This window comes from Hipposideros armiger, unplaced genomic scaffold (assembly GCF_001890085.2).
Source record: "Hipposideros armiger isolate ML-2016 unplaced genomic scaffold, ASM189008v1 scaffold_10, whole genome shotgun sequence".
Lineage (NCBI taxonomy): Eukaryota > Metazoa > Chordata > Mammalia > Chiroptera > Hipposideridae > Hipposideros > Hipposideros armiger.
In genome coordinates this window covers 5,786,214-5,801,559 of record NW_017731360.1, presented here as the reverse complement: position 1 = coordinate 5,801,559, position 15,346 = coordinate 5,786,214, and the positions used below count along the sequence as shown (strand labels likewise).

Here is a 15,346-nt window from a genome sequence, read left to right as displayed (position 1 = left end):
AGCCCATGGAGTGCCTTTGTGTGAATTAAAAAATGTACCTCTTCCTTAAGACACTTAATTGTTATAATAACTATACTAATTTTGTTAGAATGAGATGCTTTATTTCCAGGAAGCTGTAGTAAATATACAAACCTACCATGTATTCTTTGTGAAGGGGACCCCTTCCCCGCCCAGGATTGTGCAGTGCGCTACCTGCACGACTATACATGGCAGCCCTGCCTATCAAAGAATGGTGAACCAACATGAGTCCTGACTTTTGTATATCTGTTGTCTAAAAGTAAGGCCATTTTGGTTTTTTTTAATAATTACCTTATTTAAAAAAATTTAAAAAAAAATTTTTTTTATTGGGGAACTGTGTTTTTCCAGGACCCATCAGCTCCAAGTCAAGTAGTTGTTTCAACAGTTGTGGAGGGCGTAGTTGTTTCAATCTAGTTGTGGAGGGCATTTTTCCAGGACCCATCGACTCCAAGTCAAGTAGTTGTTTTCAATCTAGTTGTGGAGGGCGCAACTCAGTGGCCCATGTGGGGATTGAACCGGCAGCCTTGGTGTTATGAGCACTGTGCTCTAACCACCTGAACTAACCGGCTTCTCCAAGGCCTGTTTCTTATGGAACTTTGCATGCATAGCTATGACTTTGCCCCTTATCTGTGCTTCCCTGGCCTCTGTGGGCCTAGCAGGCCCTGATGCCTCCTCACTACCATCTTTGGGACCCCACAGGCAGAGATGGAGTTGGTCCAGCGTATTGGTGTTCCTGCCAGTAAGATCATCTACACCAACCCCTGTAAGCAAATTGCACAGATCAAGTATGCTGCCAAGCATGGTGTCCAGCTGCTGAGCTTCGACAATGAGATGGAGCTGGCAAAGGTGGTGAAGAGCTACCCCAGTGCCAAGTAAGCTGAGAGCTGCTCATGTAGGGAGGTGGAGGGGGTGAGGGGGGTGGAGTTGGAGCCAAGAACCCTGTCCTAGACCCGACCACGTGACAGGAGGTTGGGGCAGGCACCCCTGGACTGGACCCAGGATGCAGGAAATGACTAGGACAAAGACAGAAATAACTGCTTATAGCCCAGGCAGAGCAAAGCCCATGGTGTTATGGAGGTCAAAGTCATGGCTGAGAGCCAGGGGATGGTCAGGAAAGCTTCACATAGGAGGCGGCATTTGAGGTAGGCCTTGAGCAGTGAATAGAATTTGGGGAGGGCACAAACAATAAATCAGAGTAAACTACATAAACAAACACAAAGAGGTCAGAAATAGCTTGGGGTGTTTGAGGGAATATGAAATTTGGTGTGGCTGGAACATACCATGTGCAAGGGGGGAGGGAGATAGTGAATGACACCCGTCACGGGGCAGGGACCTGATGCAAATGGACTTTGCAAGAGGTCAGGACTGGACATTTTGCCCAGGCTGAGGCTCTCTGTTCACTTGACACCCTGAGGATTCCAGGGAGGGGCCTTGGGTAAAAGGGAGGCCAAGTGGTGGGCCACTCTGGTTCATCCAAAGCAGCTTCCATTTTGTCTGTTTTACATGATACTGGGGTTCTCAACAAGATTGTGTTTAAAAAATGGTTCCCCTCATACAAGAAAAGTTGGAAATGCCTGATTGGTGTAGAGGAAGTGGAGCTGCCCAGGGGAAAACTGGTGAGGTCCAGGGCAGGGGTCCAGGGAAATTTAGGGAATGGATTGGACAGAACTTAGAGGTTGACTTGTTGGCTGTGCAGGGAGAGGAAAAGGTCAGGGGCCTGTGGGGTTGGATGACTGAGCCACACGGGTGCACACCCTTAACTCAGAGAAGAAGTGGCTGGGGTGGGGGAGGAGGGGCCCCCCCAGCAGAGGTACTCGGTGTTTCCTCAGGATGGTTCTGTGCATCGCCACAAATGACTCCCACTCCCTGAGCCGTCTCAGCCTCACGTTTGGAGCATCACTGAAATCCTGCAGACACCTGCTTCAGGATGCCAAGAAGAGTCACGTCGATGTAGTAGGTGTGAGGTAAGTGCCTGGGAACCCCACCATCCCCACCCATGCCAGGCCCACTGCCTCTTTTTCAGGAATTAATCAATCCTGTATGAGACTTCTCCCAGGGCCTCCAAGGAGGGCCTGTCCCTTGGCCTGGAGTTCTGCTATTTGAGAGTATCCTCTCTTTGGAAAGAAAGTTTGGAGTGTCTTGCTGCTCCTGCCCCACAGTCCCCACGTCTTGTCCCAGGAGGTTCCAGGAGGGACCTGGCTTTGCAGGAGTTTTACCAGCCTGTAGGCCACACCTTTGCTCTGCCTCACTCCTTGCAGGAATGTGGAAGAATAGCAATGACCTAACAACATAGCTTGCATTTACTCTGTACTTAGGGCATGCCAGGCCCTGTGCTAAATGTTTCATGTACATTATCCCGCAGCCTTGTGGGGTCTTATCCCCACTTTACAGGTGGAAACTAAAGCCCAGGTAGGTCACACTGCTGACTGAGGGGTACACCCAGATCAGGCTGACTCGGGGCCTGGTCTTTATCCCTGAAGGCCCAGCCCTAGGGGCAGAATGGAGGGATGGCAGGGGCACCAAGTGCCAAGGGACCTTGGATCTAGACTCCTTTCCACTCCTCACTTGCTACATGGCCCCTGGCAACCCATTTAACGTCTTAGGCCCTCAGTCATTACATCTGTCAAATGGGCACCGTGTCCAATGTGTCTGTCCAATGTGCCTTTCCTGGGTGGGCTGAGGTGGTGGCACGTGGGACCTTGCATGTAAGCCGAGGCTCTCCTCCCTTCCCAGCTTTCACATTGGCAGTGGCTGTCCTGACCCTCAGGCCTATGCTCAGTCCATCGCAGACGCCCGGCTTGTGTTTGAAATTGGCGCCGAGCTGGGCCACAGGATGCATATCCTGGACCTTGGTGGCAGCTTCCCTGGAGTGGAGGGGGCCAAAGTGAGATTCGAAGAGGTAACCGTGGCACCAGAAGTGTCTTATTGGGCTCTGTGGAGAAGGCGGTGGGGTGGAGAGGGTTATAATGACAACAGGGAGCCCACTATGGGTGGGTCCTATGTGCTATGTGCTGTGCTTTGTTCTTTACCTGGATCTTATTATTAACCTGTGTTGTAACAGTTATGCAAATGGGGCACATAGAAGTTATGTGACTTCCTGAGTCCATGGCAGAGCTGGCTGCACACCCAGCTCTACTCTGCCTGACTCCAGCCCACACACATATTTGAGGCTCAACCAGACCATATTTGCATACGTCGTAAAGCTCTTTGAGGGTCTGGATATGCCCTGTTCACCCTCAGGTGAGCTGATGAGAAATCAAATGAGAGGGCAGGGAGAGAAAAAGCCAATCTTCTGTCCACTCACAGTCTACCTGTCTCCTTCCCACCTGTGAGATGAAATCAAGAAAAATGTGTCATCGCAATCCCCAATGCAACCACTAGGGGTCGCTTCTCCTTAGTAAGAGCCTTCTCCTGGAATATCCACATCTAGGAACTGACCCTAAGAAAATAATCCGTGATGGACACAGAGAATTAGCCTCAAAGATGAGCACTGCAGCTTCGTTCATCACAGAAGTCCGGTGGACTGCCCTGGTCCATCCGGCACTCGGGGATTGGTTAAATTATAGAACATCCTTATGATGAAAACATTTATTCACATGGAGAGGTCATTCACAGACTCTCCAGTAGAACAGGTTATAAACACACACACACACTCACACACACACACACACACAGATATTTCCCTATCATGTTTATAATAAAAATTAGTGTTGTATAAAAAACAAATTAGGGCCAGCCGAGTGGCACGATGGTTAAGAGCTGGCTTGGGACGCCAGAGGGCCCCGGTTCGGATCCCACATATGAGGGCCAGTGACACTGCCCTCCACAGCTAAGATGCTGAACAACAGCTCAACCTGGAGCTGGGCTGCCCGTGAGTTGCCGGCGATGGCATAGGCTGCAGTCCCTGTGGCAGTGGGTTGCCATGGGCTACCGTGTGTAGCCAGCAGCCAGCGTGAGCGGCCAGCAGCCGCAGTGAGCGGCCGTCCAGAAGCCGGCGACTGATCTGCCTCGCCCGGGAAGAGCGCAATGATGGTGCCAAATTGGGCCAGTGAAGCAACGTCCTCCACAACTAGACTGAAGAACAAAACAACAGCAGCTTGTCTGTTCCCTTTCCCCGAATTCCCCACCGCTGTTCCCATCACCACAATTCCCCAATAAAAATCTTAAAAAAAAAACACAAAAAACCCCCACAAAAAAAACAAATTAAAGGAGCTACTCCAAAAAGTCAACAATGATTAGATTAATCTGGATGATAGAATTAGAGGTTATTTTGATGTTTTTCCTTTTTGTATTTTCTGAATATTTTTGTGTAAAATAAAATGTGTTATTTAAGAAATTGGTGATTTATAAAAGAAAGATCAGCACCAGGGCTTCTGGAATCTGAGTCCCTCTTCCCGCTGTGCAGGCATTGAGAAGGGTGATTTACACAAGCATAAGGGGCTTGACCCAGCTCTGTCTCTTACCTACCTTCTGGCCAGCTGTCTGCAGTTACCAGCTGGGGCCTTAGCAGCTGCCAAGTCCTTTTTCCTGAAATTAAAGAAGCTTTCAAGAAATAGACTTGGAGCTGTAGCAAGCCTTCAGCATAAACCCCACATTTCAAACATGTAACTGTCCCCCTATCCTTCTACCATCAGATTGCTTCTGCGATCAACTCAGCCTTGGACTTGTACTTCCCAGAGGGCTGTGGGGTGGACATCCTTGCCAAGCTGGGGCGCTACTACGTGACCTCGGCCTTCACCTTGGCAGTCAGCGTCATCGCCAAGAAGGAGGTTCTTCTGGACCAGCCTGGCAGGGAGGGTAGGTGCCAGGTGGGCAGTGGAGCCCTGTTCTTCCCTGAAGCTAGGGACTGGCTGGCTGAGCAGGGTCAGGTTTTAGGGAGTGGGGGAATCTAGAGAATGGGTCCTTGCTTTAGGGAAACTTGTAACCAAGTCCCCTCACCCCCAAGACACTTATTTAGCATCTTTGTCCTGTGCATGTTCATCTTTTATGAAGATTAAAATCAAAACAACCTTAGGGAGAACAGCTACTTGATTAACCCCATTGTACAGATGAGGAAATTGAGAGCCAAAGAGAATCCATATGGAGGGGTGGTGAGGCTACAGGGAGAATGTTTTCTCTGTGTGTGTGTGTGTGTGTGTGTTTATGGCATTCACTGGCCTCCTTTGTAGTTCTGGGGGATTGTTCTCTCTAGTCCCACCAGGAGACCTGGCTTCTTATTCTAGTTCATGCCCTGCCCCAATCGTGTGCCTCTGAGCAAGGGGCTTAACCTCCTGGGGTCTTCAGTTTGGGTGGGCTGCTCTTCTGCCTTTGCTGGGGCATTGAGGGGCTGAGATGCAGGCAGAGTGAATGTCCCGGGCAGGGTTGCTCAGCTGCAAGGGTGAGTGTTTCCAGTGTGGCAGTGAACCTCATGTCCCAGGAGGAGGTGGGAGCCAGCCCATAGCTGAGGAAGGGGCAGCCCTTTCGCTTCAGTTACCCATCATCCTTGCGGAGCCCACCATTGGGCCAGCTCCCCACTCCCACCCCCTCACCTTGCTTCTTGTCTTGCCCCTGTCCTCCCTCCCTGTAGAGGAGACCGGTTCCACCCCCAAGACCTTTGTGTATCACATGGATGAAGGCGTGTATGGAATCTTCAACTCAGTCCTGTTTGACAACACCTGCCCTACCCCTGTCCTGCTGAAGGTGAGCCTCTCCCACCTGGGCCTGTTTTCAGTTGTGTGGGTGTGTTTATTTTGTTATTTATTATTATTGGTTTTTTCCTGTTTTGTTTATTTTGAATTCTTTTTCCTTTGTGTGGGTGTGTTTAAATAAGATTTTTTGGTGTGTTATCTAACTTTAAAAATAAAACCTATTCATTGTAGAAAATATATGAAGAAGGTTATATTACCCATAATGCCACCACATACAGATGGACTCTTTGAACATTAGATTTCTTTTCAATCTGAAAAAAAATTGTATTATACTTTTTTCCCATAAGCTTGGGGTCATATTGTTTTGTAACCTGTGTTTTTTTCTCTTAATATGGGGTGTAGATCTTTCCATGCCAGTAGCTAATCTTTGACGCCGTGCTTTTTGATGACTGCAGAGTATTTTTACCAATCTAACTCTAGTGGTTGGCCACTTGGTTTCCTGTTTTTGAGCATTGTGAGTGTATCTTGACATCCATCTCTGACGACGGCTCTGGGGTAAATTCCTAGAAGAAGAAAGAAACAGTTCTGTTAATGGTTTTTTTCATATTAGCAAAGGAGCAGGAATAGGCAAAACATTTCCTAGCCTTTGGATTCCAGCCCTGGGCCTCCTTGCCGCTTCCGTGGATAGGTTAAGGGGAAAGAAAATTAGACACATTCTTGTATTTTCACATCTCCAGGCCTTTGTTTGTGTGGTCCCTCTTCTGGAAGGAAACTTAAGTACCTAACCAACACCTAGACCAACACGAGCTTTCAATATGTGTGTGTGTGTGTGTGTTTTCTTTTCCTTTCCATTCTGTCTAGTTTTTCAAAGCCCAGCCAGATGTCAGCTGCTCTTTGTAGCCTTCTTGCCTATTATCTGCTGCAGGCATAGGGAGCCCCTCTCCCTCTTCAGGCGCCCATGACTGAATGGGCCCTTATTCCATAGTTGCTTTGTTAAATGTGGTTATGTCTGTCTGTCTGAGTAGGCCTCCCTGATGTGCTCAGGAATTCAGTTTTCTACTGTCGTGCACTAGCATCGCCTGCGTTCTTGTGGGATCCCACAACCTACTGAACCCAGAAAGGACCAGGCCAGTTAGACCACCCAAGCCCCAGGTTACACAGCAGGCAGCAGCTGCTTCCCAGTGATTTTCCCCTCTAACGCCCCTCCCCTTTTTAGCCCCCCCCCTCTTCTGTTGCATGCCACCCCACGCCCCATTCTCTTCATCAGCTGGTCAGATGAGCAGGAAGTGGTCCCAGCCCACTCCCCACACCCCACCACTTCCCTGTTTTGATGAATCTCCAGTTTGAGTTGCTGATGGGCACCAGGATGTTACTGACGCTGTTTGTGACCCCTGCTGCTCTTCCTCTGGACGATACTGGCGATTCTGCCTTCGGGCTGTCAGCCATTTACCAAGGCCTGCAATGCGACCATATCCAGGGCGGGGTCCACAGTCTGGCTGTGGAGACAGACATTGTGTAAATGCCAGCACACAAGAGAAGCTAGCTATAACTGTGCTGGAAATGTGTCAGAGGGGTCCAGCCTGGTCAGGGATTTCTGCACCTCCTTCCCCAAGGACAGTCCCCTCACTACTCGTTATGGCACCTTGGCACCCCTGCTCTTCACTCCCAGGAACTTTGTTTATGAACCTCAGATATAGAAAGCTGTATTAAACATAATCCTTGGTTCAATGTATACTTCTTGTTATTGGAATGTGCTTGCCCCCCCCCCCTTTAAAATTCAATACATATTTGAGTACCTCAGTATACAAAGCATTGTGCTGAGGCCTGCTGGGTAGAAACGTGTGTGTGTGTGTGTGTGTGTGTGTGTGTGTGTGTTTAGTACACAGCTACAACAGTTTCATGAGAAAAGTACAAAAAGCTACAGAATAAATGTTATTGGAACGTCCTCAAAAATATTTTAGTATGTATCACTACATGATAAGGACTTTAAAAATCACAAACCATCATCCAACTAAAAAAATAAACAAGCCCCCCCCCCCCATCATCCTGTCAGTGTTTGGATATCCCCAACTGCCTCATGAGTGGTTTTGATAGTTGATTTGCTGAAATCAGGAGCCAAAGAAGGCCCACAGATTGCATTTGGTTGATTTGTCTCTCTCTTAACCAATTGGTTTCCCCAACCTTTTGTTATTTTTTTAAATTGATTTTTTTATTTGTTGGTGAAACGGATTTGTTGGTCCTAGTTTCCTGCATTCTGGGTTTTTCTGGCTGGTGAATTCCTTGAATTCCCCTCAGTGCTGTTGAATATGTTTCTCGGAGCCCTGCATTTCTTTGAAATTAGATAGAGTTAATGGTTTTAGTAGATTCCCAATCAGTTTTTGGAAAAAAAGATTCATGGGAGGTCTTGGCTTTGCTTTCTTTTTAGTGTAATAAGCATTATCATTTATCACCTCATCTCTCTGTCTCTTCCCATGCAAAGTAACCACTATTTCGACTTGTGTTATTTTTTTCATACAGTTTCTTCTTTTTACCTATATATATCTGTGGTAAGAGCACTTAATTTGAGACCTACCCTCATAACAGGTTTTTAAGTGTATAATGCAGTCTTACTATCTATAGGCACATTGTTGTACAGCCGATCTCTAGAACTTATTCATCTTGCAGAACTGAAATTTTATACCCGTTGATTAGCAACTTCCCACTTCCCCCTCCCCTCAGCCCATGGCAATCTCAGTTCTATTCTTTGCTGCCATGAATTTGACTATTTTAGATGCCTCATATAAGTGGAATCATGTAGTATTGACCCTTCTGTGACTAGCTTATTTCAGTTAGCGTAATGTCTTCAACATTCACCCATATTGTTGTATATTCCTTCTTTTATAAGGCTGAATGATATCCCATTGGATGCATATACCACATATTTTTATCCATTCATCCGTTGATGACATTTAGGTTCTTTCCATGGCTTGGAATTGTGAATAGTGCTGCAGGGAACACGACAGAGTTACTGTCTCTCAGACATCCTCCTTTCAATTCTTTTGGACGTGTACCCGGAAGTGGGAATGCTGGATCATGTAGTAGTTCTATTTTTAATTTTTGGAGGAACCTCCATACTGTTTTCCATAGTGGCTGCACCATTTTGCATTCTCACCAGGGTCCAATTCTCCACAACACATGTTGTCTTTTGCCTTTTTTTTTTTTTTTTTGATAACAGCCTTCCTAACAGGTGTGGAGTGATAATCTCATTGTGGTTTTGATTTGCATTTCTCTTCTAATTAGTGACATTGAGCATCTTTTCATATACCTGTTGATTACTTGTATGTCTTCTTTTATATCATTTTGTCATATCCAAGTGTATTCCTAAAATGTATTTATAATTTATTTTACTTGTTTTTTTTACTTACAAAAAGGGTGTTATGATGTATGGAACCTTTTTGGACTTTTCAAAAGCTTAATATCACTGTCTAAGGTTCATCAATACTGCTGTATAGCTCTAAAGTTTATTCATATGACAACTACATAACACTTTTTCAGTGAATATACTGCAGCTTATTTGTTTATCCTCTTCTTTGGATAGTTTCTAGGTGTTTGGTAGTGTGAATATTGCCTATATGAATATTTTAGCTCATGTCTCTGTGACACATGAGTAAGGAGTGGAACCACTGAGCGTAGAGCATGCAAATGTTCAGCTTCATGAGATAATGCCAGACTATTTTCCAAAGTGGTTATACTAATTGGCAATCCCACCAGCTTTGTATAAGAGACTGGGTGGGTCTACATTTTCCCAATATTACCACCACCACCACCACCCAAAATAACATATACTTTGTGGGGTTAAAAACAGGTTTCACTTACGAGTAGCTTCGGCTATGAGTAGCAGAACCCAAATTATATGACTCAAACAGGATATAGAGGCCTACTTCATTCTCATGTGAATGTCTGGACACAGGCAATTTAGAGCCCCTGTAGTGGTTTCATAGTCATGTACAACTACAGCTTCCAGTTGTACCGATTTCTAGGTGTTGTCCTCATCTTGGTTGGTACAAATTGAAGCTCAAGACATTTAGGAAACAAGAGGTGAAATCCATGTTCTAGTCTGTCTTTTAAGGAAATTTCCTAAAAGTAGCCACATAAAACGTAGACTTTTGTCCCATGGCCCTAACTACCTGCAAGGGAAGTTGGTTTTTAGGTCATTACGTGCCCAGTAAAAACTGAGGGTTGAAATTGTTGGGAGAGGCAACCAGCAGCCTCTGCCACAAATAAAACTGAATAAAACACTGGATAGCAACTTGGTGTCCTAAAGTTTGGGATTTTTTGAGAGGAAGGTAATGCTATTGATTCATTGTAGACTTGAAGTGAGGCGTGTGTGTTAAAATATGAATGTCTAAAGTAAGCACTAAAGTAATAGAAACAGATAATACAATTTCTAATGTTGAGGGTAATTAAAATAGGTTAGCTTGGACACAAGCATAAAAAAATAGACCAGAAAACACAGTTGAGAGCACAGAAAAGAACCACACACATCTGGAAACTTGAATTTTGACAGGGCTTGCAGAGCAGATCATTGGGGTTTGTTTAATATGTGGTGCTAATTATCCACATGGAAAAAATGAAATTGGATCCCTATCTCACACCATAACATGAATATAAATTCCAGAAAGCAATACAGGAGAATATCTGTTTGAACTTGAAACATGGAAGCACAGTGAAGAATACCTTGAAAACCAAAAAGGAAAAGACTGTCTATATTAAAATGAAGAGATTCTGTTCATCTGTTAGCAAAAGGAAAGAGGCAATAACCAACTTGGACAAAATATTGAAAAAAAATATATATTAAGGGATTAGTAGACAGAATATATGAAGGATTCTTAAATAGAAATTGAGACAGAGAAGAATCTTAAGAAAAAAGCAGTATGGGGCTGGCCGAGTGGTGCATTGGTTAAGAGTTTGTTTGGGACACCAGCTCTGAGCAGCAGGGCTCCGGTTCAGATCCCACATTAGGGCCAATGATGCTGCGCCCTCTACAGCTAAGATGGTGAACAACAGCTCAACCTGGAGCTGGGCTGCTGTGAGTTGCTGGCAATGGCATAGGCTGCAGTGGAGCTCCAGTGGGCTGCTGTAAAAAGCTACTGTGAGTGGCTGGCAGCCGGCAGCTGAAGTGAGCTGCCAAGAGCCACTGTTAGCGGCTGTCCAGGGCCCGGTGACCGATCTGCCTCACCCAGGAAGAGCACAATGATAATACCAACATGGGCCAGTGAAGCGATATCCTCCACAACTAGACTGAAGCACAAAAGGACAGCAACTTGTCTGTTCCCATTCTCTGATTCCCCAACGCTGTTCCCCTCCCCCAATTCCCAATAAAATCTTAAAAAAAAGGCAATATGAAATAGAAAGCAAAAGAAATACAGGCAGTTCACAGAAGAGGAAAATCAAATACAAAATGAAAACGTGCTCAACCTCGTTGGTAATCAAGCAAATGCAAATTGAAATGAAAACGAGATATCATTTTATACTGACTAAATTAGAAAAAAGTTTAAAGCATGGCAATATCAAGTGTTGGTGAGGCTATGGAGTAGTAGCTAGATCTCTTAGATGCTGCTAGGTGGGAGTTGGTGTAACTACTTTAGGACACAGGTTGGCGTTAATTAAAGTTAAACATGAGTATACCCCATCTTCCAGAAGGTTCCTAGGTATATATTGTAAAGAAACTGTTGGCATATGTGTTTGAGGAGATATGTAAGAATGTTCACAGGAGCAATTTTTATAATATAAAACATTGGAAACAACCTTATGTTTGTTGGCAGGGTAATACATAAATAAGTTACAGTGTATCCCATACAATGAATTCTGTGCAGCATATTGCAAATTATGGCTGTATGTATCAGTTGGATGAATCTTGGGAATGTAAATTTCAACAACAAAAAAGCAAGTTGCAGAGATTATAATTCCATTTACATAAATTTCGAAAATGTGCAAAACTAAATACTATATTGTTTAAGGTTAGGTATACTCATAGAAAACAAAGTAAAGCAAGAGAATAATGAAAATGAAATTCAGGGTACTAGTTTCCTCTGTAGGGATTAGGGAAGGGGCATGCCATTGGGGTGGACCACATGGGTTTCAAAGTTCCTGGAGATTTTATATTTCTTTATCTGGGTAGTGGGCACACAGCTATTCATTTCATTATCATTCCCTATATCTTGCACATGACATGAATATACTTTTGTATGAATTAAAATATTTAACAAAAATGTGAGTCTGTCATTATTGCTTATTCATATATCCTTTGATAGGCTCCCATTTTTCTTTTATTACACTGTTTCTAGCATTTAGAAAAATACCTTAAGGGCCGGCTGAGTGGTGCGTTGGTTAAGAGTTGTCTTGGGACGCCAGCTCTGAGCGGCAGGGCCCCAGTTCGGATCCCACATGAGGGCCAGTGATGCTGCGCCCTCTACAGCTAAGATGGTGAACAACAGCTCAACCTGGAGCTGGGTGGCCATGAGTTGCCGGCGACCGGCTTAGGCTGCAGTGGGGCTGCAGTGAGCTCCCATAAGCTACTGTGAGTGGCCGGCAGCCGGCATGAGCTGCCAAGAGCCGCCGTGAATGGCCGTCCAGTGGCCGGTGACCGATCTGCCTCACCTGGGAAGAGCACAGTGATAATACCAACATGGGCCAGTGAAGCGACGTCCTCCACAACTAGACTGAAGAACAAAAGGACAGCAATTTGTCTGTTCCCCTTCCTTGATTCCCCAACGCTGTTCCCGCCCCCAATTCCCCAATAAAATCTTTAAAAAAAAAGAAAGAAAGAAAAATGCCGTAGGGGTTTTAATTAGTAGTAGTTTATTTAATCTATTTCTTAAATTGGGAAGAATTCAGGTTTTTTTTTTGCTTTACTAAGTTTTTCCATCTAGGAGAGGGTAAAGTTCTATTTTATTTCTTCCTTAAGGTTTTATTATTTTCTTGGGATGAATATTATTGTGACCCAGTACATCCAAGAATTTAATAACTTAATGCTTTCATTACTGTTGCGAGTGGAAACATCCTCCTATGCTTTTGAACTCAGACACTGACTTGCACACTGAAACTCATCAATTTCCTATAATAATCACACCTCCTCTCTTTGGATTTTCTAGGTGGGCAAACATATTATCTACAGTATGATATTTTATTTCTTCATTTTCTACCTATTATACCTTTTTGATTCTTTTCTGTTTTTCTAATAGCGATTGCCAGCATTTCTCATGATATATAAAATAGGGATGATGACAGAAAGCCTCAGACTTGGTCAGAAGACATGGGTTCACGTCCTGGCTCTGCCATATACTAGCTGAGTAACAGTAGGCAAGTTACTTAATCTCTCTGAGCCTTGCTTCTCTCATTTCATCATATGGAAAATGAGGGTGCTGAACTTTAATTCCTCAAGTTGCTTCTGGTTCTGAAATGAGGCCATTCTAGTGTATCTCTATCAAGTTAGAATTGTCTCCTTATTTTAAATACCCTTCATTGTGGGGTTTTGTTTTATCTGTAGTTTTAATCAAGAATAGATGCTGCAGACTGATGAAAGCCATATTGACATGGGTTGAGAAAATTAAATTTTAACTGTAGATCTTTATATTATGATGAAACCAGTGATTGATTTGCTCATAGCATCCCTGCTTTACATTTTAGAGAAAATTATCTGGCGACTGAAGAGCATTCTTTGAACATGAGTGTGGATTTAGTTAGCCAAGGTTTCATTTTGGATTTTTGCCTTTATGTTCACAAGTGAGATTTTGACCATAGGTTTGTGTTGTTTTCTTTTTTCTTATTTTCTTTTTGTGTGCTATCCTTGTTCATCCTATTTTTTTTTCCTTTTAAAATAGTTTTGTACACTATACGGTATAGGAATTACTGATTTATTCTTTAAAAGCTAGGGAATTACATCAGGGCCATGGGCCATTTTAAATGTTTGACCTTATTTCTTCTGCAGATCTGCTTACACCTTGGGCCTCTTGGGGAAAGGCAGCCTTTTGGGTGTAGCTAGGAGGCTTCTTGTCTGGGACCACTCAGAGCTCTGCTAACTCCCTCCAGAATCTGGAGCAGGTCACTTTCTCTCTGAGTTTTCTCGTCTGTAAAATGGGAATTGCAACAGTCTTCCAAATGAAGTGTGAAGCAGTGGTGGGCATGCTTTGGAAACTAGAAATCCCCTGCCTTCTCTCACAGAGGGGGCCCAGTAGCAGGCTGGGTATCTTGTATTTTTACAGGTCTTTGTTCATTTCTACTCAGTTTTTGGACTCATAAACAACTGAGACAAGCCCATTGCCACACGCTTTTGGAATATATATTTTGCAGATTCCTTTAAAAAAATACAATGGTTTTAAATAACAAAAGGGTATCTTTGCATTATTTCCTGTGAAGTTTTAAAAATTTTTTCCCACTTATTATTTTTTTAAAATTTATACCACTAATAAGAAGTGAGAGAACTCTAACTTAAAACTCAGGGATGCCTTTTTTTTGTTTTACTTTATTGTAAAAGAACCTTTGAAACCTCTTTTTTTAAGGATTCTTATTGATACATTTATATAGTATCCCTCCGACTCCAGTACCATCTTTAAAAGTTAGCTTAACAATTTTTGATGATTGGAGCTAAGGAAAATAACTCAGAGCAACTGAGATTAATTTTACTCATTAGCAAAAAGTTTATAAACAAGAATGTTATATGAACAGGGATATTTTTTTGTCTCACCTTTCCAGAATGAGCTTCCTGAGCACAGGGACTTTGTGTGTGTGTGTGTGTGTGTGTGTGTGTGTGTGTGTGTGTGTGTGTGTGTTTATGTTTATTGCTGCATCCCCAGCTCCTAGATTGGAACCTGGCACATAGTAGGTGCTCAATAAGTATTTGTTGAATGGATGAATATAGGATAATTCTNTATATGAACAGGGATATTTTTTTGTCTCACCTTTGTCACATAGAGAAACTATAAACAGATACGATGTGTGTGTGTGTGTGTGTGTGTGTGTGTGTGTGTGTGTGTGTGTGTTTATTGCTGCATCCCCAGCTCCTAGATTGGAACCTGGCACATAGTAGGTGCTCAATAAGTATTTGTTGAATGGATGAATATAGGATAATTCTCATTCTTTAGTTTAATAACGTGTGCATGTTTTTATGAACGAGACTAATGGTTTATTTAACTTTTTGTCAAATATATGACTATTATTTCTGCAAATATATGACTATTATTAAAGAAAAACCTGTGGCTTTTCTTTCTCAGTTTTACTTATTCCTGCTGTTGGCTAAGGTATTGAAACACCTTTGCTTTTTCCTCTATTGGTCTTCTCCAACGGCTCCTTCCAGGCTCTTTGGATGACTTGTATTCATATCTTTTCTTCCTTCCTTCCTTCCTTCCTTCCTTCCTTCCTTCCTTCCTTCCTTCCTTCCTTCCTTCCTTCCTTGCTCTTTCTCTATTTCATCACTCATATATTTCCCATTCATTCATTTAAGTGATATTCAAAAAGCCCCTACTGTATGCCGGAGTGCTAGGCATGGAGGAGATGGGGTAAACAAGGCTGTCATGATGTCTGGGCTCATGGGAACTATAGTCTGAGATGGAAGACAGGCTGAGCAGATATATTTCACAAATACCTAATTATAAATTATGGTCGGGGTTATGAAGGCAAAGCTTGGGGGTGCATGGAGTTTTAGGAAAGGTTTCCATGGGGCT

At 43.6% G+C, this 15,346-nt stretch overlaps 1 protein-coding gene across 7 annotated transcripts in view; it reads left to right on the top strand.

Moving 5' to 3' along the window:
• AZIN2 (antizyme inhibitor 2) overlaps positions 1 to 15,346 on the top strand; it is a 30,369-nt gene that overhangs the window by 10,125 nt on the left and 4,898 nt on the right. For 6 of the 7 annotated variants that reach the window (XM_019660106.1, XM_019660113.1, XM_019660123.1 and 3 more), the window contains 5 exons: positions 718 to 890; positions 1,848 to 1,982; positions 2,752 to 2,917; positions 4,653 to 4,815; positions 5,585 to 5,697. In XM_019660106.1, the coding sequence (XP_019515651.1) occupies positions 718 to 890; positions 1,848 to 1,982; positions 2,752 to 2,917; positions 4,653 to 4,815; positions 5,585 to 5,697 (750 nt within the window). Of the gene's footprint in view, positions 1 to 717; positions 891 to 1,847; positions 1,983 to 2,751; positions 2,918 to 4,652; positions 4,816 to 5,584; positions 5,698 to 6,987; positions 7,258 to 15,346 lie in introns of those variants that run through there. The other variant, XM_019660127.1, reaches the window with a different exon arrangement.